At 37.9% G+C, this 22,752-nt stretch overlaps 1 protein-coding gene across 1 annotated transcript in view; it reads left to right on the forward strand.

The window, feature by feature from the left end:
- The first annotated feature begins 353 nt into the window (after positions 1–353).
- DPP4 (dipeptidyl peptidase 4) overlaps positions 354–22,752 on the forward strand; it is a 71,450-nt gene continuing 49,051 nt past the window's right edge. The window contains exons 1-9 of the mRNA XM_032210812.1: positions 354–457; positions 3,712–3,799; positions 15,187–15,273; positions 16,897–16,988; positions 17,095–17,169; positions 17,649–17,701; positions 17,780–17,852; positions 18,867–18,987; positions 22,480–22,640. Coding sequence (XP_032066703.1) covers positions 452–457; positions 3,712–3,799; positions 15,187–15,273; positions 16,897–16,988; positions 17,095–17,169; positions 17,649–17,701; positions 17,780–17,852; positions 18,867–18,987; positions 22,480–22,640 — 756 coding nt within the window. The 5' untranslated portion in view covers positions 354–451. The remainder of the gene's footprint in view (positions 458–3,711; positions 3,800–15,186; positions 15,274–16,896; positions 16,989–17,094; positions 17,170–17,648; positions 17,702–17,779; positions 17,853–18,866; positions 18,988–22,479; positions 22,641–22,752) is intronic.

Here is a 22,752-nt window from a genome sequence, read left to right on the forward strand (position 1 = left end):
CGCGCATTTTGGGTTGCCTTTCCCCACGCCTTGGCACCTCGCCCCCATATTGTCTTCCCCGCCTTCGGTTCCCCCCTCTACCTTTTCTTGACCCTCCAGCCCAACCTGACTCCTCCCTTCCCTCCATCCCTCCCTCTCTCTCTCTCTCTCTCTCTCTCTCTCTCTCCCCTCTCCCCCCCCCTCTCTCTTTCTCCCCAGTTGCTTTCCTGCGCCTGTGGTGAGCCACAGCGGGGCCCCATCCTGACAGGGAGTGACAAGCCAGGAGATTTTTGCCCTCCGTCTCCGAACTTCTCTAATGTTTAACTTGGCGCTGCTGACGACCTAGCGTATCCGGGCAGGGAGGGAAGGAGGGAGGGGGAGCCAGAGGAAAAAGCGCCCGCCGCTGCTGTTTCTTCCTCTTTTTACACACCGATTTCCCTGGAAGCCAAAGAACCGGCAGGAACTTTCCGCAATGAAGGTCAGTAAGTTGGTTTTGCCCCTCACGTCTAGCTCAGCAGCGGCTATTCACGCGCGGAAAACTGCGGCGAAAGTCTTAGGTGCTTCCTTGCGCGAAGGCAAAGGAAGGCGACTCGGTGGCGTTCGCCTCTCAGCTCGAGGTGTCCCGTGGCTTTTGGGGGAAAACTTCGCCGCTTTCTGGGTTGTTGCACGATTTAAGGCGCCCCCACGATTCAAACGTTTAGCCTGCTGCACACGTGGCGGTGTCGCTTCTGAAGAGGACGGTTTTGCTGTCAGCCCGTGGAACATTGCACTGCTGAACAACGGATAGCCTCTCTTCCCTTCAACAGAGCCTCCCAGCTGTATCTTTACAAAGGCAACCAAACGTCAATCAGTAGCAAAGTTCTTAACGGGGCGGGGTGTGTGTGTTAAATTCCCGTGGCCCAAATCGATTTTGACAAACAGATTAAAAAACGCTGGAGTGCTTTTCTCTTGCTTTGAGACTAAAAACAAGTTTGGAGTTCAATTTTGTGCCCAACTTTGAGTAGTTGCAAGCCACATACTCCAGTCACCTTTGGCAGGAGACAGTGGCCACATAAATACTCCTGCCCTGTGTTGTTTGTTCACAGCATTCAAAAGTATATTTCTTTTTTAAACAAGAGGCGTAGACCATAGTACAAAAAAAAGAGCGTTGATTGATTTGCATACCTCTGATGTGAAGATGAAACCTGCATGATTGCAGCATAGATGTTCTCATAGTAGAGAAATGGGCAGCTAAACCTTATGAAATCAACACACAGGTCCAGGCAAGGATCTGCACTATCAAATGGGAGTTACCAGGTTAAAAGGATTGTATGTAAAATCCAATGTAATACTTGTGGACGAGTTGCTTGAATAACTGTCTAACTCTTGAGATTCTACCACCCTTAGAAAAATAAACTTCATATTATAATCCCACTGTTTATATCTTGATAAGAGTGCTACATGGCAGTTTGTTTGTATTAAATGAGTAATCAAAGGAGAGGGAAAATCCAATCGCTAAAAAAGGTTGATAATAAATATAGTCAATTTGGGGCAGTAGTTAAGGAAAGAATTCTAAGGAACTAAAAGTTCTAAATCTGAAGCCAGCTGGATGACCATTGACCAGTGATTTATCTTAGTCCACTGAAGAAGGCAGTGATAAACTACTGTTTGAAAATCTTGCCCAAAAACAATAAGGACTTGTCCATATACACTGGACAAGAACCTGATTCAAAGGAAGTAATAAAAATAACAATAAATATAACAGGAGAACAATCCTGATGATTGGTGAGGGTGATTTTTTAAAACATGGCAAGGCCTGTTGATAGTCTAGCTGTGTTTATCTTTATTCTCCATGGAAAAACAAGCTCCCCCCCCCCCAATCTATTCTTTGAATATTCTGGCTTCAAGGCTAATTTTATCAAAAATGATTGGTAGGATGATTGAAGGCAATTTTTATTCACAGATGCTTTTCAAATGCATAAAACCTAATTAGTACTGTGAATTCAAATAATATTTTAACATAAAATTAAAATAAACCACTCAACTGAGAGACAAGAAACCTGTATCATGTGCAGATGAGGGTTACTACTTTGTAATGTCATGGTTGTGAATTAGATAAATGAAATTCCCAGAATTTTTGAAACTTATCAGGAAAAGTGTTGTTTTGTTTTCTGGGGGGGAGTGAAATTTTGGACGGAAAATTGAATTTAGTTTTAGTACCCTTTGTGAATATAGGGACGCAGTGGCTCAGTGGCTAAGATGCTGAACTTGTCAATCAGAAAGGTCAGCAGTTTGGCGGTTTGAATCCCTAGCGCCGCATAACAGAGTGAGCTCCCATTACTTGTCCCAGCTTCTGCCAACCCAGCAGTTCGAAAACACATAAAAATGCAAATAGAAAAATAGGGACCACTTTTGTGGGAAGTGTGCCTTCGGCATTTTATTATGCAAGCCACATAACCACGGAGACATCTACGGACAGCGCTGGCTCTTCATCTTTGAAACGGAGATGGGCACCGCCCCCTAGAGTCAGGAATGACTAGCACATATGTGTGAGGGGAACCTTTACCTTATAAATATACAGTCATTTGGTTACCTATGAAATGCATAACAGATGGTCTGGTTTGTTTATAAAAGTATGTTTGATGTACAGTATAAAATTGAAAAATATGGTTTAGTCACCCAATAAATGTAAATTTATTTTTTGAATATAGTTTAAAAAGTTTTTAATACCTGTTACAACTGGCATTACAAAGTGGTATATTGTAAGAAATCTAGTACTGCATATCTTTTATGCCTTTGTAGGAAAAGGAAGCAAGTTCAGAGTACTGAAAACACAGGAAACCACCAATGTTGCAGAAAAAGAGAATTGTGTATTCTGGACATATATCAAAAGTATTTTGATACAGACCAAAAAAAACCTCATTTTGCCACATGAAATATTTTCTAACCAGCTTTCTTTTTCTGAACATGAGGTGGTAGACCTTCCAACAGTTTCTCGTTTTTCTGATCCTTTATTTTTAATATTACAGTAGACTTCTTAGAACTGTCTTGTCTTGATGCAGGCTCTTCTACTCTTTCACATGTTAAGTTAGTTAAACCCAGAAATAGTTCATCTTCAAAAAGACCTCCACAGAATAAAATAAAGAAAAACATTTGAAAATGTTTCATAATTTATTTTCTTTTTTCATTTGTGATGAGGAAGGCCTTGGGAGAAAATATATACAATTTTTCCCTCAGGCCTCTCTATGTCTCGCACATTTACCTCATTTTAATAATATGGAAGATTTTGCTAACTTTCATAATGTTACAATCCTGGGTTTTCCAGTAAAAATAAATGGAGAGAGATTTGGGGTAGTTTAAAAGTAGGGGTCTGGCTGAGGAGCTTTGGGAGTTGAAGTCCACAAGTCTTAAAGTTGCCATGGTTGGAGACCCTTGGTTTAAAGGACAACATTCCTGCAAGCACACAATTAAATTACAGAATTTATGGTAAATGTGGATAGCTTTTGAAGGGAATTACTTAAACTCAAGGAAGATAAAAGTTATCAGTGGTTGCTATCCATGCTAACATAGTAGGTATGCTTTTCTAGATCACCACTATAGCAGCATTCCTCATATCAATATTTCTGCTAATCCAATTTTTTGAAGAATCATTGTTGGAAATAGGATGTTGTAGTAAATAAGCCCTTGGCTTCATCAAGAAGATATTTCCAAGTTTCTAACATACATTTACCTTGTTCAATTCTTTCTTTCCAGACAATAGTGAAGTGCTTATTAGGGCTTCTTGCACTTGGAGTTATCATTACAGCCATAGTTGTTCCAGTAGTTTTGCTGACAAGAGAAGGTAAGTTTAATCATTACTTCCTATTTTAGTATTGTAAGCAATTTTTGAAACTCATTTTCTAAAGCCTTCTGCCAGAGCCTCTTTACCTAAAACAGAACAAAAAATAATAATATATGACGTTATATAAAACAGGGTTGTACAAACTTTGAAAATAAAATATTTTTTCCTGAAATCATTCAAATAATTCAGCATTTCCCTGCTACTTATTTAAGCAGCCTACTTTTTTTAGTTTCTGTGTAAATCTGAAAAGGGACAGCTGTTTCAATAAATCATTGTATGTAATGCTACCCCTTTAAAATTATTTATATAATTTTTTGCGATATATTTTTAAATAATATAAGAAATAGGTTGTAGAAATAAGAAAATCAGGTATGAACAGAGAAATGCAGGTGGATGAGGAACAAATCTGACACATAAAATTAAGACATTCTGAACATAATAAGAAACGAACACTATTATGAGATATTTCATATCCATTTTCTGGTCAAAATTCATGTATACCTGCTAAACATTATAGTTGGATTAAATTGTTTTTATAACCATAAAGCCAGGTGCAAAGTTTAATCTAAAAATTCTTGGTTAACACTATATTAATCATTGAAAGAAAACAATAAATATTAGATAATTCATTTTACCAATACAGTATTATAAATTATGCATTAAAATATGAGCTGTAAACCTCAAATATCTCATCGTAAACTCGTTGAATAAGATTGCAGTCCAAGAATAGATTCCAATTAAAATTAAATTCTCATTGGATTTGCTTTTTCAATACAAAATTATTCTGGACATTGAAGGCATAGTACCACAATTTAATTAATCATTTTTATGAAAAGCTTTTTTCAATAAAAGGCATATAAAATCTAAGCAGCTGTGCTTATATTAATAGTTTAGATTTAAACAAACTCTTTGGGTCCATGAGTCAGTTTTTTCAAAAAAATTATTAAAGATTATACTTGCAATAGTAAAAATAATTTAAATTGAAAGACAGAAAGAGAAATAGAATAAAAATGCAAAGGAAAAAAGACACAGAAGAAGGTAGAAAGTAAAGAAAGTAAATATAAATTATAAATATAAAAATATAAATATAAATATATCATAAAGAATTTCAGTTGGAGAGATCCAGGAGAACAGCCTTTTCTGCTGTGGCCCCATCCTTTGGAACACCTTTATCAGAGGTGAGATATACTTCCACCCTTCTGGCCTTTCAGAAGGGCCTTAAAACTGCATTTAATTAAAATCTTTAGTCCCCTCTAGCATCCAATTTTTAAAATTGCTTATCTCCATTATATCTTAGAAAAAATTCATATCAAGTTCATTTATGATTATTTCCCAAAATTTATTCCAATTTAATCCATTTATAACTTTCTAAAATCCAAATTTTAATTTGCTTTTTGCTGCATTTTTTTTACAGAAAAATGATTTATGAAGCTTGCAGTTAATTTTTTTTTGTTAAGGATTGAAGGCAGACTCACTAGTGTTTTCAGATTTCTCTATTCAAAGATCTCTAATAGCTGAAAAATAGCTTATACAAAATTTCCAACAGTGATTAGAAAAATGAGTAGATTAGAAAAGAATTTAGCATGTTTTTAAAGGCACTGAACAAGATAGTTATTCCTTCAACTCCCAGAAATACTATGTCTGCTGGAGACCACTGTTTTACAGTCTCCTGGTGATGAACAACTGTCTGGAGCACTTGTGGGCAATCTCACATCCTCTCTTTGTCTAGAAAGATTCAAAAAATTGATCTATTCACTGGCTGTTTTTTCTTTGCCACATTTGTCACCTTCATTTCAGTCTTCCATTTCCTTCTCCAGGAGTCCCACATTGGCTCCTAGCAAACTACCTCAACTAGTCTCTGAAGTTTTTTTGGCAGGGTTTTTCGGTAGTGGTTTGTCATTGTCTGCTTCTTCCTAGGGCTGAGAGAAAGTGAATAGCCAAAGTCACCCAACTGTCTTTTGTGTCTGAGGCAGAACTATAACTCTCAATCTCTTGGGTTCTAGCCTTAACCACTACCCCAAGTTGACTTTTGGATAATTACATTACATTTAATATAGTTATACATTAAGATGCTCTATATCAGGGGTATCAAACTCCAGGTCCGGGGGCCTGATCTGGCCACAGGATGCTTAGATCTCGCCCGTGGGGCCACCTTGGAAACAATGAAGGACTGTCCCATGGTGCTTCTGCCAGCAAAAATGGAGTTTTTGGCCCTCCCAAGCTCTGTTTTTACTGGCAGAGAGTTGCAGGAGTCCGTCGCAGGTGAAAACAGAGCTCGGGAGCCCATTTTTGCTGGCAGAGCACTCGGGCCACCACAGGTGCTCCCAACACGAGTGACATTGAGCTGGCCATGCCCCAGCCCCCAAGGTTAAACACAACCCTGATGCGGCCCTCAATGAATTTGGTTTGACACCTCTGCTCAGTTGTTCAGAAATTTTGCTCTGAGCATATAGGATTTGGAAAGACAGATTGGTCTAATGGGTTAACTCACTTCAAGGTTTATTGTTGGGGAAAATAGGAGAAAGGTATTAAATATTTTTACTGACTTTAGTTATTTGTAAAAATAATAAAGGTGGGATTCAGTTGAATAAATTATGTTAAAAATGAATCCACTTGTAGCATAAATTTGGTCTCATTTTTGTTATATCACATGAAATTGGTTATTCATTACTGTATGCTTTAGCTTAAATCAGTTCAGTAGCTATTTAGTAGAATTTGTATAACATTACACCTATTAAACATGAAATCCTGAATGAATTTGGGGTCAATGAACACTGACAGTTCCTGTGTGTTTTAAAATTTATTATCTTTGTGAGTTTTAGAATTTATCCTTCATGAGAATGTGTGGATCTGCAAAGGAATCAGTGAAACAATTACAACTGTTGTCAGTGAAACAGCTTCTTCTTACAGAATGGAGCCTTCTTTTTTGTGTTTTATATATGAAACTGTAACAAAAACTTGCCCTATAGAAAAAAGAGGAAGTTTTCTCTATATAGAAAAATAACCTTTTCACCAGGAACAGTTACACTGCCTTATTTCAATGTTTGAACAATGACTTAATTCTTCTTATAGTGGATGAATATTTCTACATAAAGTGTAAAGTAAAATAACACTCAAAATTATGCTGTGGGCGTGATCTAAATATACAGTTTACTGATGCATGTCCAGTTAATGGTTTCAGAATTCTGTGATTTCAGGAATGTTGTCATTCTCTTACACTTCACACACTTCACACTTAGACTTATATACCATTCCACAGTGCTTTACAGCCCTCTTTAAGCTGTTTATAGAGTCAACACTCTAACCCTTAACAATCTGGGTCTTCATTTTACCAACCTTGGAAGGATGGAAGGCTGAGTTAACCTTGAGCCAGTGAGAATCGAATTGCCAAACTGCAGTCAGCTGGCAGTCAGTAGAAGTAGCCTACAGTACTGCATTCTAAACACTGTGCCACCATAGCTTTTAATGATAGTTTGTTCATGTGGGCATCAAGTTTAAATTACATTCTTTCTGGAAAATTCAGAGCGCCTTATTAAAAAGAAAGGAATCCAGTATACCACTAACTAAATTCCAGAAATCATTCTTTTAAAGACAAAGCAAATTGTGTTAATGAAAAGGTTATATTCAAAAATAGAAATATGTTAAATTGTAGTCTTTTAAAGAAAAATAGTAAATGCAGATATTTTTAGGAAATTGCAGGAAATTTAGTGAACTTATTTTTTTAATATAATTCTATAATCTTATATATTGGCTGCAACTTTAAGTATGCAGCAAACTGCATTTCTAAAAGATAAAATTTGTTATCAAGATTTTTAAGTCTGTCAAGTGTGCAACACAGCAAAGAGTTGCACACTTGAAGAGTTGGAAAGAAACTCCATTTCAAAGAGGATAATTTTATGTATCTGGAAGAAACTCAATATCCTAATTCAAGGAATAGAGCTACGGTACAAGTTTGTTATTTATCTTTGAAAAGTCTTTGTATTCTACAGATGAAAAAAATGTTGTGATATTTGATGTATTGTCTAGAATACTATACCACACTCTGTGAGTATTATATGGATTTTTTTTTGGTCACATTTAGAGAATGACCAAAGAACCACACTACATTTGGTATAGTGGTTAAGGTGCTGTCCTTGCAATCTGGAAAGTGTGAGTTGTAGTCCTGCATTAGCCATGAAAGCTATCTGAGTAACTTTGGATCAGTTGCTCTCTCAGCACAACCCACCTCACAAGGTGGTTGTGTAGAGAAAAATAAGAGGTGGGAATACTATAGGTATGTTCACCGCATTGAGTTGGCCAGAATATATTTTTAAAGGCAGGTTAAAATTCTAATACATTTATTTTAATCATTGTAATATATTTAGTGTTTGTTCTAGTGGTGGTTTTCCATTTTTTTTACTACCGGTTCAGTCGCGCGTGCACGCGACACTTCTGCACATGCACAGAAGTGTCCAGGTGGGTGGGTGGAGCCTCCCACCGCCACCACTACCAGTTTGCCCGATCTGGCCTGAACCAGCAGAAACCCACCTCTGGTTTGTTCCACTATGTAATTATTATTTATCTTTTTTTCCTCTATTGATAGAGTAAGCCTTTACTTATTTATTTAACTTTTGAAATTAATTTAAATATTAAGCAAATAAATAAGAAAACAAATTATTTTAATTAATTTTCAAAGCACTTTGGGACAAAATATGTAGAAAATAATTAATTTTAAGTCCAATCTGGAGAAAATTCTGTAAGATTGTTGTAAGAAGGGTTTTGTCTGTATTTTAAAATAAGTTTTAATATGTTTTTAATGTTTGTCTGTATGAATGCTGTATAACTACAGCATTCTGTGGTTGGTAATCAATGATCTGCCAGAAACAAAAGCTGCCTGGAACACTTAGCTCTGTTATCAGAAAGGACTTTAATATTTTAAGTTGGAGATTATAACTGCACCCTTTATCTCTATTAGATTGAATTAATGTTCACAGAATATAAATTTCTGGCTGTTGGTTACTCATACTATGTTCCTAAAATCAGGAGGAATCTGACAGCAATTTATTAAAAGGCATAAGCTTTTGTGGGAAACTGCATCTTTTTTTCTAGAATTTTTTAATCCCACGTTCATTATTTTTATAAGTAACTCAAGGGAGTGAACATACCTAACACTCTTTCCTCCTATTTCCCCCCACAACAACAAGGTTGTTGATGTGAGGTGAGTTAGGTTGAAGGAGTGGGACTGGCCTAAAACACTCAGCCAGCCTTCATGAATAAGAATGGACTGGAACTCCCAGTGTCCTGGTTTCTGGCCTTCTATTTATTTCTTAAATAGAAATTAAAATTTCTGTTCATTTTTTATCCTGCCTTTATAATTTTTATAAATAACTCAAGGCAACAAACCTAACTAATATTCCTTCCTCCTTAAGTGTGTTAGTCAGAAACCAGACTTCTTTTGATTTTTGGCTACTACAGAGTAATAACACCTTTTCTCCTTCCCTATTATTCCTAGTAAGCCTGTTTCTTCCTATAGTAAAATCTCTCCTTTTTTTGCACTTTAAATGGAGTTTTTTTTTTATTTAAAACTTTTATATGCTGCCCAATCCCAAAGGACTCCGGGCGGCTTACAAACAGAATATAAAAAACATAAAAACAATACAATTTAAAACAACAATCATCCATCATAACTTCATTCTAGTCGGGGCTGGACCTCAATAGTGAGGTCAACAGCCCCAGGCCTGCCAGAACAGACACGTTTTTACGGCTTTCCTGAAGGCCATCAGAGTGGGTATGGTCCGGATTTCCAAAGAGTCGGAGCAGCCACCAAGAAGGCTCTCCTCCGAGGGCCCACCAGCCGACATTGTATGGCCGACAGCACCCGAAGGAGGCCCAATGTATGGGATCTTAGTGGTCGCTGGGAGGTATGTATCAGCAGGCGGTCTCGAAGGTATCCTGGCCCTAAAGCCATGTAGGGCTTTAAAGATGATAACCAACACCTTGAATTGAGTCCGGAGACCAATAGGCAGCCAGTGCAGCTCATGGAGGATAGATGTAACATGGGTGTACCTCGGCACACCCACTATCACCCGCGCAGCCTCATTCTGAACTAACTGCAGTCTCCAAATGCTTTTCAAGGGTAGCCCCATGTAGAGCGCGTTACAATAATCCAGCCTCAAAGTGACAAGGACATGAGTGACTGTTAGAAGCGCATCCCTATCCAAATAGGGCCACAATTGGTGCACCAGGTGAACTTGGGCAAAAGCCCCCCTGGTCACAGCCAACAGATGATGTTCCAATTTCAGCTGCGAATCCAGGAGGACTCCCAAATTGTGAGCCCTCTCTGAGGGGTGTAAATTTTCTCCCCCCAGGATTAAGGATGGACTGTCCAAACAGTCCTTCGGAGGCAACATCCAAAGCCACTCAGTCTTATCGGGATTGAGCACAAGTTTGTTCGCCCCCATCCAGACCCTAACAGCCTCCAGACATCGGCACATCATGTCCACCGCTTCACTGAGCTGCCAAGGGGCAGAAAGATATAATTGAGTATCATCAGCATATTGATGATACTTTACCCAGTGCTGTTGCATGATCTCACCCAGCGGCTTCATGTAGATGTTAAATAGGAGGGGGGACAGGATCGAACCCTGTGGCACACCACACTCGAGGGGCCTAGGGGTCGACCTCTGCCCCCTGACCAACACTGACTGCGACCTGTCAGAGAGGTAAGAGGAGAACCACCGTAATACGGTGCCTCTCACTCCTACCTCCCCCAGGCATCGCAGAAGAATACCATGGTCGATGGTATCGAAAGCCGCTGAGAGGTCAAGAAGCACCAGGATAGAAGAATGTCCTCTATCCCTAGTCCGCCAGAGATCATCGGTCAGGGTGACCAAAGCAGTTTCCATGCTGTATCCGGGCCTGAAACCAGACTGACAGGAGTCTAGATAATCTGTTTTTTTCAAGGTCCATCGGAGTTGAAGTGCCACCACCTTCTCAATAACCTTCCCTAAAAAAGGAAGGTTGGAGACGGGATGATAGTTTTTCAAAACAGCTGGGTCCAGGGAAGGCTTCTTGAGGAGGGGTCTCACCACAGCTTCCTTTAATGGTTGCAGGAAAAACCCCTCCTGTAAAGATGCGTTGATAATTGTCTGGAGCCAGCCTCTGTCACCTCTCTGCTGGTCGAAACCAGCCAGGCGGGGCATGGGTCTAATAAACAGGTGGAGGCACTCATCGCTCCCATGGCCTTGTCCACTTCTTCTGGGGTGACAAATTCAAACTCATCCCAAAAAATCTGATTAGGACTAGCCCTCGGCATCTCGGCTGGCATTGCCCAAACGGAGTCCAGGTCTGTCCAAATCTGACTGATTTTATCCGACAGAAACTGAACAAACTCCTAAGTTCTTCCCTGAAAGTGTTTCCCCATCTCCTCACCTTTCAGAAGGGAGCAGGTCACCCTAAACAGGGCGGCTGGGCGAGATTCCGTGGACGCAATAAGAGCGGGAAAATGTGCACATTTTGCCGCCCGTATTGCCACTAGATAAGTCCTAATAAAGGCTCTTAGTAGTGATCGATCAGACTCAGAGTTACTAGCCCTCCAACGTCGCTCTAGGCATCTCTTTTGGCGCTTCATCTCCCGGAGTTCCTCAGTAAACCAAGGTGCCCTCCTGGAGCCGCTGCCGCGGAGAGGCCTCAAAGGCACAATCCGATCCAATGCTCCAGCTGCCGCACTATTCCAGGCAGCGACCAAAGACTCAGCCGGATTGTGGACAAGGGTGTTAGGTATCTCTCCAATCAGGCGCCTGTGGGGGAACCACTTAATCGGTTTCGCCTCCCTGCAGTGGGGGGGGGGGTAGTGTCCTGAAGTCAAGCCTCAGCAAGGAGTGATCTGACCATGACAAGGGCAAGGTCTCTATTCCCCTTAAATCAAGATCACGTCTCCATTGCCCCGAGAGAAATACAAGGTCAAGCGTGTGTCCCGCCCTATGAGTCAGACCCTGAACTACCTGGGTCAGGTCCATGGTTGTTATGGAAGCCATGAACTCCTGTGCCCCATCTGAGCGTTCACCAAGAAACGGCAGATTAAAGTCCCCCAATAACATAAATCTGGGGAACTCCACCGCCAACCCGGCTACTGCCTCTTGTAGCACAGGCAGGGCTGTCGTGATGCAGCTGGCAGACAGGTATGTCAACAGCAAACCCAATTGAACCCTTAGGTCCAACTTCAAGAGGAGAGACTCACACCCCACAATCTCTGGGGCAGGGATCCTGCGAGGACCTAACAACGTTCAACTAATAACTGCTACTCCCCCACCCCTTTCTGGTGTCGTGGTTGGTGGAGCACCTGAAACCCATCTGGGCACATTTCCTATATATTATCTCCCTATATATTGTAGATAGCCTCATTCAGTACAATAACATACCATTCAGTGTACCAGTGTTACAAACTAGCATAGCATATTACGCACCGTTACTTCTCTCTGACCATTTCATGAGAGAGATGTGATTCTGTTAGATATTCCTCCTCCCCGCCCCCCACTGACAAGAGTGCAAGAGGTTTCCATCAAGGTCCTCTGTTCGACGGGAACAGAGGATGAATCTCATTGGCTAAGAGGTCTGACAGATCCCTTTAAAAGGGGATGCTGCCCGACCATTCCCGAGCCGGATGTTTACTTGACTTGCAATAAAGAGCTGTTGTTTACTAAAGCCTATTATGCCTCCTTTACCCCATCTGTACATAGTGAATCTAGAGAATTCAGATAATTCCCCATAGTAGTTAAAATCAAAACTCCGAGTTTGTTTCCTTTTTTAAATTGGTCTGTTGCATATCCTTTTTGAAGTCATGCATAATTAAAACCAGAGCTACTCTTTTTATTTTCAGTTGGATAGTCCTTTTTAAAAAAAATTCTGTGAAAATGTGAAATTACTTTTTACAAATAATTGTTAATTATTTGTAATAATTGTACATTAGCTGGGGGTAGGGAGTGCAATTGCTCAGCAGTTAAAAAGCTGAGCTTGTCAGCTGGAAAACTGGCAGCCAGGGTTCAAGATCTGAGGGCCACATAATGGGAAAGGTTTTGACCCAGCTTCTGCCCACCTAGCAAGTTGAAAGCATGAAAATGCTACTAGATAAATAGGTACCACTTTGCTGGGAAGGTGTTCATGTTTCACCACAAGTTCTGCCCTGCGGCAGATTTCATGCTGGCCACAATGCCCACAGAAACTTCTTCAGACAACACCCTCAGCTAAGAAATTAAGATGAGTACCACTCCCTAGAGTCAGACTTGACTGGATAAGGGAAACGTTTACCTTCGCTGATATCATCTAGTAAGGCCTTTTGGAGAATATCGATCTTATCTTGTTTACTATATATCTAATGTCTCAATAAAAGTCTAATAAAATATCTTATCTGAAAAGCTAGAAACTTTGACAGCTGATAATATTTTATTAGACTTTTATTGAGATACTAAAGTTGAACTTTGGACTTTTATTATGCCTATTTTTCAATGACTGATGACTCCTGGGGTTTTCCAATGCATTTGTGATCAGAATGACTTCTGATTACAAGCAAAAAAAAAGTAAAGATTCGAATGATGGTACATGCTACTTACAGTCTGCTAGTGACAGAATCACCTGAGCTGGATGATAATTGATTGGAATATGTCAAGGACAGAGCACTGAGAGTTCAGTCTCATGCCTCTTCTGTTTCCTTCCACCTTTCCCAGCATTACAGGTAGCCCTTGACGTATGACTGTTTGTTTAATGACAGTTCAAAATTACAGTGATCTAAAAAAAGACTTATGACCCATCCTTGAAGTTATAACATATTGTATTACTTCTGCTGTTGTCTTATTGGTTTAGGTTTAGGTTTAGATTTATTGGATTTATATGCTGTCCTTCTCCCAAGGACTCAGGGCGGCGCACAACATAAAAGAAAACACATATTACAAAAATTAAAAGGGATATTAAATAAAGTATCCAAAAGAACCCCAATTGATATTTACAATAAAAATTTAAAAATTAAATTAAAATTACCAAATTAATCCTATATTTTATTCTATTCAGTTGGCTGGAAAAGCCAACTTTTTAGGGGGCATCGGAAGGACCAGAGGTCAGGGATTATGCGAAGCTCCGGGGGCAGCTCATTCCAGAGGGAAGGCGCTCCCACAGAGAAGGTCTCCCTCTGGGGGTCGTTAGCCACTGTCTAGCTGACAGCACCCTGAGGAGGCCAACTCTGTGGAATCGCACTGGACGGTGGGATGCTACTGGTGGCAGTATCCTCGCAGGTATCCTGGGCCTATTGCAATTTGGTTATTCCATTTACAATAGTTGCAACATTGTACAGTCATGTGATCATGATTTCTGACCTTTCATCTGGCTTCTGACAAGCAAAGCCAATTGGTGAAGCCAGATTCACTTAATGACCATGGTTAATCACTTATGGCCATGGTAAAAATAGTTATAAAATCAGGTTCAACTTGCTTAACAGCTTAGCATCACTTAGTGACTGAAATTCTAGCCCCAATTGTGGTCCTAAGCTAAGGACTACCTTTAGATCCTTTTTCATAGAAAATATAGGTAGGGTTACAATTAATTATGCCAATAAGCCATGGACTTTGTTATCTATACATAATGCTTTGAATTTATAGGCAACTTTATTTCTCAGAGCTCATGTCTACAGCTGGCTTCCTCACACTTTTTTCTGCAATACCTGTTTGTATATTCTTTCTTGTCCACTTAATAGAATTGGATTTTATTTTTTAAAAAAATTACTATAAGATGAGAATTAATAATATAAAAGAAAGTCAGAATGCAATACTGCAATTTTTATTTTATGCATGCATAAATAACATGGTACAACAAAAGCTATTATTAGATCCATGCAATCAATGAAGCTGCTAATTTTTAGCAAAGTCTCTCATGGGAAATTGAGTGAAAAGCCACCTTCAGATTGATAAAACAGCATAAAGAGATTCCTTAGCAAAAAGAAATTAAATGCCTTATTATTTCAGAAACATCAAATGGAAGAAAGATAATTCAGTATTCCTGCGGGACAAGAGTTACAATAGTGAACAAAGAATTTGTGACATAGAATCATTAAAGAAAGGATGCAAAAGGATGCACAGAATGAAATGTGAATGACAAAATTTAAAATAATTTTTAACTTATTTTAAATAATTGAATTGTTAAATTGTCACATGGTACGTTGTCCCATGGTGAATTAGCTGTGATGAGTTGTCTTGTGGCGAATTGGCCATGGTAAGTTGTCCATAGCAAGTTGGCTATGTTAAGTTGGCCGTGGTGAGTTGACTGCAGCAAGTTGGCTGGGCTCAGTTGTCCCATTCTGCTACAATAGAGTGATCGCATCCTTCAAGGTGAACCTTACTTTTTCTTTCTTTGTTTGTTAACAGATTCCGATATCCGCATAAAATTTTCTTTGGAGGATTATCTGAGTAATGAATTTCAGTATAAATCATTTAATGTACGGTGGATGTCAGGTAATGATTCTAAACTTTTGGAATGCCCTGGAGTGGTTTCATTTTTTTTATAAATGTATGTTGGACAAATCGTAAAAAATTGTACATTCTTTCTTAAAGCTTTCTGGCAGTGATCAGCTAACCAATCACTAATGTGACTAACTACATACAAAATTCATCTGAGAAATATTTGAGCCAATTGAACGCTGTTTTTACTTCTCATTGGCAGCCAACCTCCTTGGGCTGAGTTTTTATCCAAATTTGATTGTATCCATTTTTTCAGTGAGAACCCCTAGCAACAGTGATATATACTTTTATTATACACTGGACAGCATTTGAAGATTATCCCGAAATTGTAGTCATTTCTGGCATTTGAGACAATGGGACACCTATACTGTAGTCAGTACATTGCTTATGTTAGCGTTCCAAGTAATGCATCCATAGGAAACAGAATTCCAGGGCAGGCAAGTTCCTCAAAGAACAGTTTATTGGATACATCATATTGACACAACTGATGAAAGCCAACTCTGAAATTTCCCACAGCTTTCACCTAATTAAAAGTAAACGTTTCCCCTTTTCCCACAAGTCACTGGTCATGCTGTCCAATCCAGGTGCTGGCTGGTTGCTTGGTTACTTCCCTGCTCCTCTGGCGGGCCACCTGTGAGAACATCCTTGGTTCTGACAGGAAAACTTTCTTGTTTTGGCTACAAGACCCCCATCTAACTATTCCCCCCTCCCTCTGATGTGTGGCAACTCTGAAGCCTCCAAGATGGCATCAGCCAGGTTCACTTCAGGATTGACAGCTTACTAATATGTTCACAAGTAAATTCAGAGGACTATATTGGTCAGTGAAGCGTTGGATTGCTTGGATCCAGACTACCTATATATGATTCTGTCTTCTAAATAGAACTGTTTCAACTCCAGCACTATTTGATTAACTCTGGAAGGGATGTTATGGGTCTGTTCCCTCTGGGTGATTGGGAAAGCAGGAAGAACCCAGAGACAGTTCCCCCCCACCCCCCATGATTCTTTGAAGCACTCTCCCCCTTGAGATCTGTGGAGATCTGCTTAACATTCTGGAAAGCAATGAAAACCTGGCATTTCCACCAAGCTTTTGCAACTGGGGCTGGATGCAAGGCAGGGTGGCTTTTAACATTTTAGTTGTGATTATTATAAACTTAGTTCCCGGGGTTTAACTTATTGTTAAAATGTACTGTTTTAGATATTTAATTTTATGTGAGTTTCCTAAAACTTGTTGGTGGCAGGGTGTAAATGTGGTAAGTAAATCAGTCTACCATGGTTATAGCTAAGGCAGCATCTCTAAATACTTCCTTTACTGTAGATGGGAGGTGTCCTAGCCAACTAATTAAATCATTTTTGCCCCATCATTCCCACTTCATTTTTCATAAACTCTACTTCATAAACATGGAGTGCCAGAATTCATTTGTGTAGATTATTCTCCAACCACATAATAGTCCATTGAAAAATAAAGTGTTCTCTAGTTTGAATTCATACATGATAAACAGACTGTTATGACAATGAACTTAATAAATAATTCAGGATTTTTTTATTGACTTTGTGTGGTAGAAGATAAGGTTTTGTTTATTGGCACTGAAAGTTTTCCTCTTTTTCTTCCCTTTTTAGGTCATGAGTATGTCTACACAAACCAGAACAATGTTTTTCTGTACAACATTGATGATGGAAAAACGCCTATAATTTTATCAAATGACACATTAGTACGTTTTTTTAATGCTACTTCATCAATTCAAAAGTGTTCTGAACTGAATATTTCCTTCCTTACACACAATGTTTTATTACTAATTTATTATGTTTTATCTACAGGACAATTTCAATAGTTCTGAGGCAATATTGTCACCTGACAAAAAATTTGCTCTTCTGCGATACAATTATGAGAAGGTAGCAACAATATTATGCTTTTATACTCCACTTAGTATATTTGTATTGATAAAAGTGGTTTTAACCCTTTACAACAAAGGTCTCAAAACTTTGCAACTTTAAGACTTATGGACTTAACTCTCAGAATTTCTCAGCCAGAGTAGTGTAGAAATGACCTCAATGTGTTTGTGATAAGGGAAAAGATAACCCTTAATCTTGAAGGTTTTGTTTAAATGTCATAATAAATTACAGTTTAGCAGTATAACTAAATATTACATACTATATTGTAGCCATATACTAGGACTGATATTTATTATCTGAAGTCTTCATTTCTAGAAGGTATCAGGAGGTCTGAGTTAAAGTTGAATTTTGTTTATCATGATTTTATGACCACTAAAAAGTATATGGGTAAAATTCATGCAAACAGGACTTTTAAAATATATTTTGAACCACACATGTTTTTAAGTGTTTTTCTTTATATGCAAATATTATTTTTACAGGTGTGGAGGCACTCATACACGGCATCGTACCATATCTATGATCTAAACAACAAGTAAGTAACTGCATTGTCTTTTCATGATGTTTCAATGGCTTACATTATATTGATAATTTTATTTATGTTTCTTCATAGAACCATAATCGCTGAGAACCCACTTCCTACAACTATCCAGTATATATCATGGTCGCCAGTTGGACACAAGCTGGTTAGTAACTAAGTATTCCTTGTAACACCAATTCAGATATTCCTGTGCACCATTTCTATAATCCAAACTGCACCATACACGCAACAGAAATTTCTGGAAATGTAAGAGGGGACAGGGATGTTCCAGAATATTTACATAAGGACTTCAGTTCATTTTATCAGATTGAATGTTAAATATACAAAGAACTAGTGTCATATATATTAAACTTTATAGTAAATGTATATAGGCCCAGTTCAAAGTGAGGCCACTTTGGGGGGGGGGGTGTTAATTCACTCTTGGTTCCTTATTCTAAAAGTTGTCACATACAATTTTTTTAAAATCACAATTTGTGAAAGCTTAAACCTGATTTTCCAGCTTAATCAGAGTGAATTTGATCTGAATTGGACTTTAATTCACAAACTTTCTAGGTTTAAAAAAATGATAAGATAGTTGCATGCTAAATTGTTATCATGTGTTTAGCTCTCAATGGTATGACATATTGACAGAAAAAAATCTACTAGCTACTAGTTGAATGGGTAATAGAAGGAGAGGGGAGAAGAGACCTGATTTTGGAAATATGGAATCTTATATCTAAACATCATACTGTAAAGTTATTTTATAATACTTAAGGGGCAAGTGCAACAAATTAATGGAAAGAGAACCAATATTTTAATGTATAGGAAATTGGGTAAAGCAATATTAAGTTTTCTCAGGATTAATTAGACAAAATGTAACATTCTAGGTCTTTCTTGTAAACCATTCTGATTTTTTCTTTATTCTGAAAATAACAAGGGTAAAAGAAATTCAATTTCCTGTATTTAGATGGGTGAGAAGAATCTTACAGTTTCTAGATTTACGGTAAAGAAAGCTGTACAGCTTTCTAGCTTTACAGTGTAAAACAGAACCTCCACTTTAGAGTTGATGTTTGTAGAAATATAGGAAATGAAAGTACCATAAATATAATTGGTTGGATATAAAGTAAAGGTTATAAAATCATTTTCTGCTGGTAAATACTGTAATGTTTGTTTATGGCAGGCTTATGTTTACCAGAACAATCTTTATGTGAAGACAACACCAAATGCCAGCGCTGTTGAAATCACTGACAATGGAGCCGAAAACAAAATTTTAAATGGATTAGCAGACTGGGTGTATGAAGGTAATTGTCATTGAAAGGGGGGACTCCTTAAAAGCAACTTAACTGCTATCACATACATAAATAAAATATTTCTTTTGAATCCACTGCTTGGAACAAAGTGGGGAGGGGCAACTCCATCTTTGAGGCACATAACCCTTTCTAGCTTTCAAATCCCCCTTTAAATTCTTCTGAGGAGATACTTTGCTTCAGAAACAATCCCCGTGAAATTGTTATCTGGACAAGGATGAAGTGGCCTCAGAAGACCAAGAAAGAGCCTTAAAGTGTTGATACCTTTCAGAAATATGGCTGCCTCAGTGTTCAAAGCAGCAAATCCAGCATAGCGTATTCTTTATTTGGGAAAGTTCCCTTCCAAATGGCTTGTGAAATATGTCTTGGCTTGATAATAGCTGTATTTTGGTAATAACTGTGTATTGGCTTAGGTGGATATATTAAACAAGCCTTAGTCTCATATTTTACCTCCTCCTCTTTGCTCTTTCATTCACGTATGTTGATGGGTAGAGATTCAGAAGTACATATGCTTCCAGGCAGTAGAAAATCACTCTTCATCTTGGTTCCCCCACCCCACCCCCCGAGATAATAACAACAACACAATCCAGAATCAGGCAGAAGTATTGCAATCAAAGTAGGTGACCAAAAGAAATATATGTATGATAAACCACAGGTGAACTTTGAATACCATTTTTTATTAAAGAAATGTTTAATGAAGTATAATCCAAAAAGGAAATAAAGATAATAAAAATAGTAAATAATGGAAGAAGAAAAGGGAGATGATTAAAGAAGCAGCTTCCAATCTTATTGATAGTGGTTATAGATACATTTTTACTTTGCTGTCTTTCTCTAAGGTTACATCCTCACTACAGCTGAATGTTTCACAAGGAATATAGTGTTATTTTTATTATTACAATATTATTCATGGTTTGTGTCGCATATATGTAGTTCAACCTCCTGCCTAAGCAATATATATAACCAAGAGATCAAATTTAACATTGTTGACATTTTTTTGACTAAAGATTCTTCTTTCTATTTTTTATATAAAATAATCAACATAAATTGGCCAAAACCTTTCATAGAATGAGTATCATAGTATATGAGGATTGATTCTTCTTCTACTAATAGAAAAGAATATTTATAGCTCAAGGTTAAACTTTGGGGTCCTTGGTGCTCTCTGAGCTTGGTTGTTTTCTTGCAGACATTTCATTACCAAACTAGATTGCATCATCAGTGCACAGTTCCACTTCTAGCTTATGTGACCAAGCATATTGGTCAAATTTCATTTCATTTCCCTTTATTTGTATGCCGCCCTTTTCCCTGGGGGGACTCAGGGCGGCTCACAGTTCAGAAAGGGGGGGGGAGGACAAACAATTTCCCAACATGAAGACAATACAACATATTAAAAAAGAAAACACAACAGTCACACAATTCGGGTGGGGTTAGAATCTTAACCCCAGGCCAGCCGGGACAGCCAGATCTTTAAAGCGGCGCGGAAGGACTGGAGGGTGGTGAGGGTCCAAATCTCCACGGGGAGTTCGTTCCAGAGGGTCGGAGCAGCCACCGAGAAGGCTCTCCTCCGGGGAGTTGCCAGTCTGCACTGGCTGGATGATGGAATTCGGAGGAGGCCTAATCGATGCGATCGTATCGGTCTAGTGGAGGTAATTGGCAGTAGGCGGTCTCTCAAGTACCCAGGTCCACTACCATGAAGGGCTTTGTAGGTGATAAGTAGCACCTTGAAGCGCAAATAGGGATACGATCAAATATCCCCAACCACTAACACCAAGAAGGCCAGGTGCTCAGTATAGCGAGTGTGGGGAAGTCCCGATACATCACATGATGACGTGAGATTGACACCCCTGAAGTGTCAAAGTGTTGCATTCCATTAATTACCCATTCCCATTTATTCCTCATCTACATTTTTTTTTGATGATTTCCTGTTAGGTGTTCTACCTCACAGAAAGTGGCAGAAACTTGAATCTGACTTCTTAGGCCTACTGTATTTGTTGAGAGAATTGGCACATCACCCATATACTAGAGGAAGATTATTGCTGTACCCATTGTTGTTTTTTTTATAATTAGGTAGCTTTTTATAATATTGTTACAGAAGTTAAACAGAAGGAAAAGCAGTGCATATCTTTGCTTAATCCCCACTGAATTAAAATTTCACTAGATATCCTATCTAAACTGCATTAAAGTATTTTCGTGTTATATTTTAATAGCAACAGCTGTAGGTTAATGAAAGAGTTTTCCAAACTCTTCCACTGTCTGTCTCTAGGGAAAGAACCAAAAACTGATTTTTAAATCACAAAGATTACCCAAAGGATATTTGCAAAATAGTTGAATATTCCTTTGCTAAATTTTGACCCCTAAAGACCCCTAAAATACATAAAATGTATTTGTAATGTTCAAAAATTAATGGAGGAATTCTTAGTAGTCATTTTATATTTCTTATATACACGAAGACAAATTACTTGTGCGTCCAATCACATTTGGCCAATATAGAATTCTATTCTATTCTCTTATGTTAGAACTATGATAGTATTACAGTCAAGATGTGTAAATTAATAAACAAATAAATAAATATTCCAATTCTCGAATATATTAGATTAATTTATATACTAATATACTAATATATTAATCTAGTATAATCTTTACTAGATTATACTAAATTAATATATTAATATATTACTAATATATTAATATATTAAAATGACCAAAATAAAGTTTCTGTCTGACTGTTTGTCTGTCTGCAAATCTAGTGCATTGAAAATCCTCCAAGCTATTAGAAAGTGGATCCATATATTTTATTATGTTTCTGTATGAATTATCAACCATTCCTTTTGATTCATTAAACAAGCTTATTGCATACAGGTTTTGCTCAGTCTACTTCATATTAATATAATTTTTAGTAATGAATGATTGGAAAAAGAAGTTATATAAATGTACTTCTCTTCATAAAGAAATTAGGAAGTCTTCAACATTTATATTTTTATTATCGTCTCCAAGACAGCCCAAGTAATTGCACTTATTAAAGTGCCTTTTTAGACATAAAATATTCAGGGAATGTTTAATTTGTACTTGTATATTTTCTTCCAGAGGGATACTAAGTTTGGGTACATAATTAGAAACTTAAGTTTCTTTGCATTTAATTATTTTTCATTATAGATGATATATTTGAAAATGTTATAGTATAAACAAAAAACAATTATCCGTAATATTGAAAGCTGAGATAAATCAAAATACTAGAATTTGCATCATTATTAAAGCCAGATTTTTATAACAGAATATTCCCATAGCACCGTATTTCTAAAAAAAAAAAAAAAAAAGCATTTCTGAGAGTTGACTTACTGTTTTGGTTGCTAATCATTGCAAGTAATCTGAATTTTAGTAATTGAAGTTTCATCTGAAATTATACATGCAAGTTATTATGAACAATGTTTCAGAGGAAAAAGCCAACTTAGCAACTATTGCTTCAAAAGAACACATTTGCATCTTTTTCAGAGGAAATGTTTGGCACCCATTCTGCTCTGTGGTGGTCTCCAAATGGCAGGTTTTTGGCGTTTGCAGAGATTAATGACACAGAAGTTCCTGTTATTGAGTATTCGTTTTATTCAGAAGATACGCTGCAATATCCAAAGACCATTAAAATCCCATATCCTAAGGTCTGTGCTATTTATTAAACATAGTTGTTGAGTGGTTTGATTAAGAGAATAGTCACATTTAATCATTTGCTGCTAACAAAAATATTGTCTGTCTCCCCTCAACAGCTTGCTG

The sequence above is a fragment of the Thamnophis elegans genome, chromosome 1, assembly GCF_009769535.1.
Source record: "Thamnophis elegans isolate rThaEle1 chromosome 1, rThaEle1.pri, whole genome shotgun sequence".
NCBI classification, from domain to species: domain Eukaryota; kingdom Metazoa; phylum Chordata; class Lepidosauria; order Squamata; family Colubridae; genus Thamnophis; species Thamnophis elegans.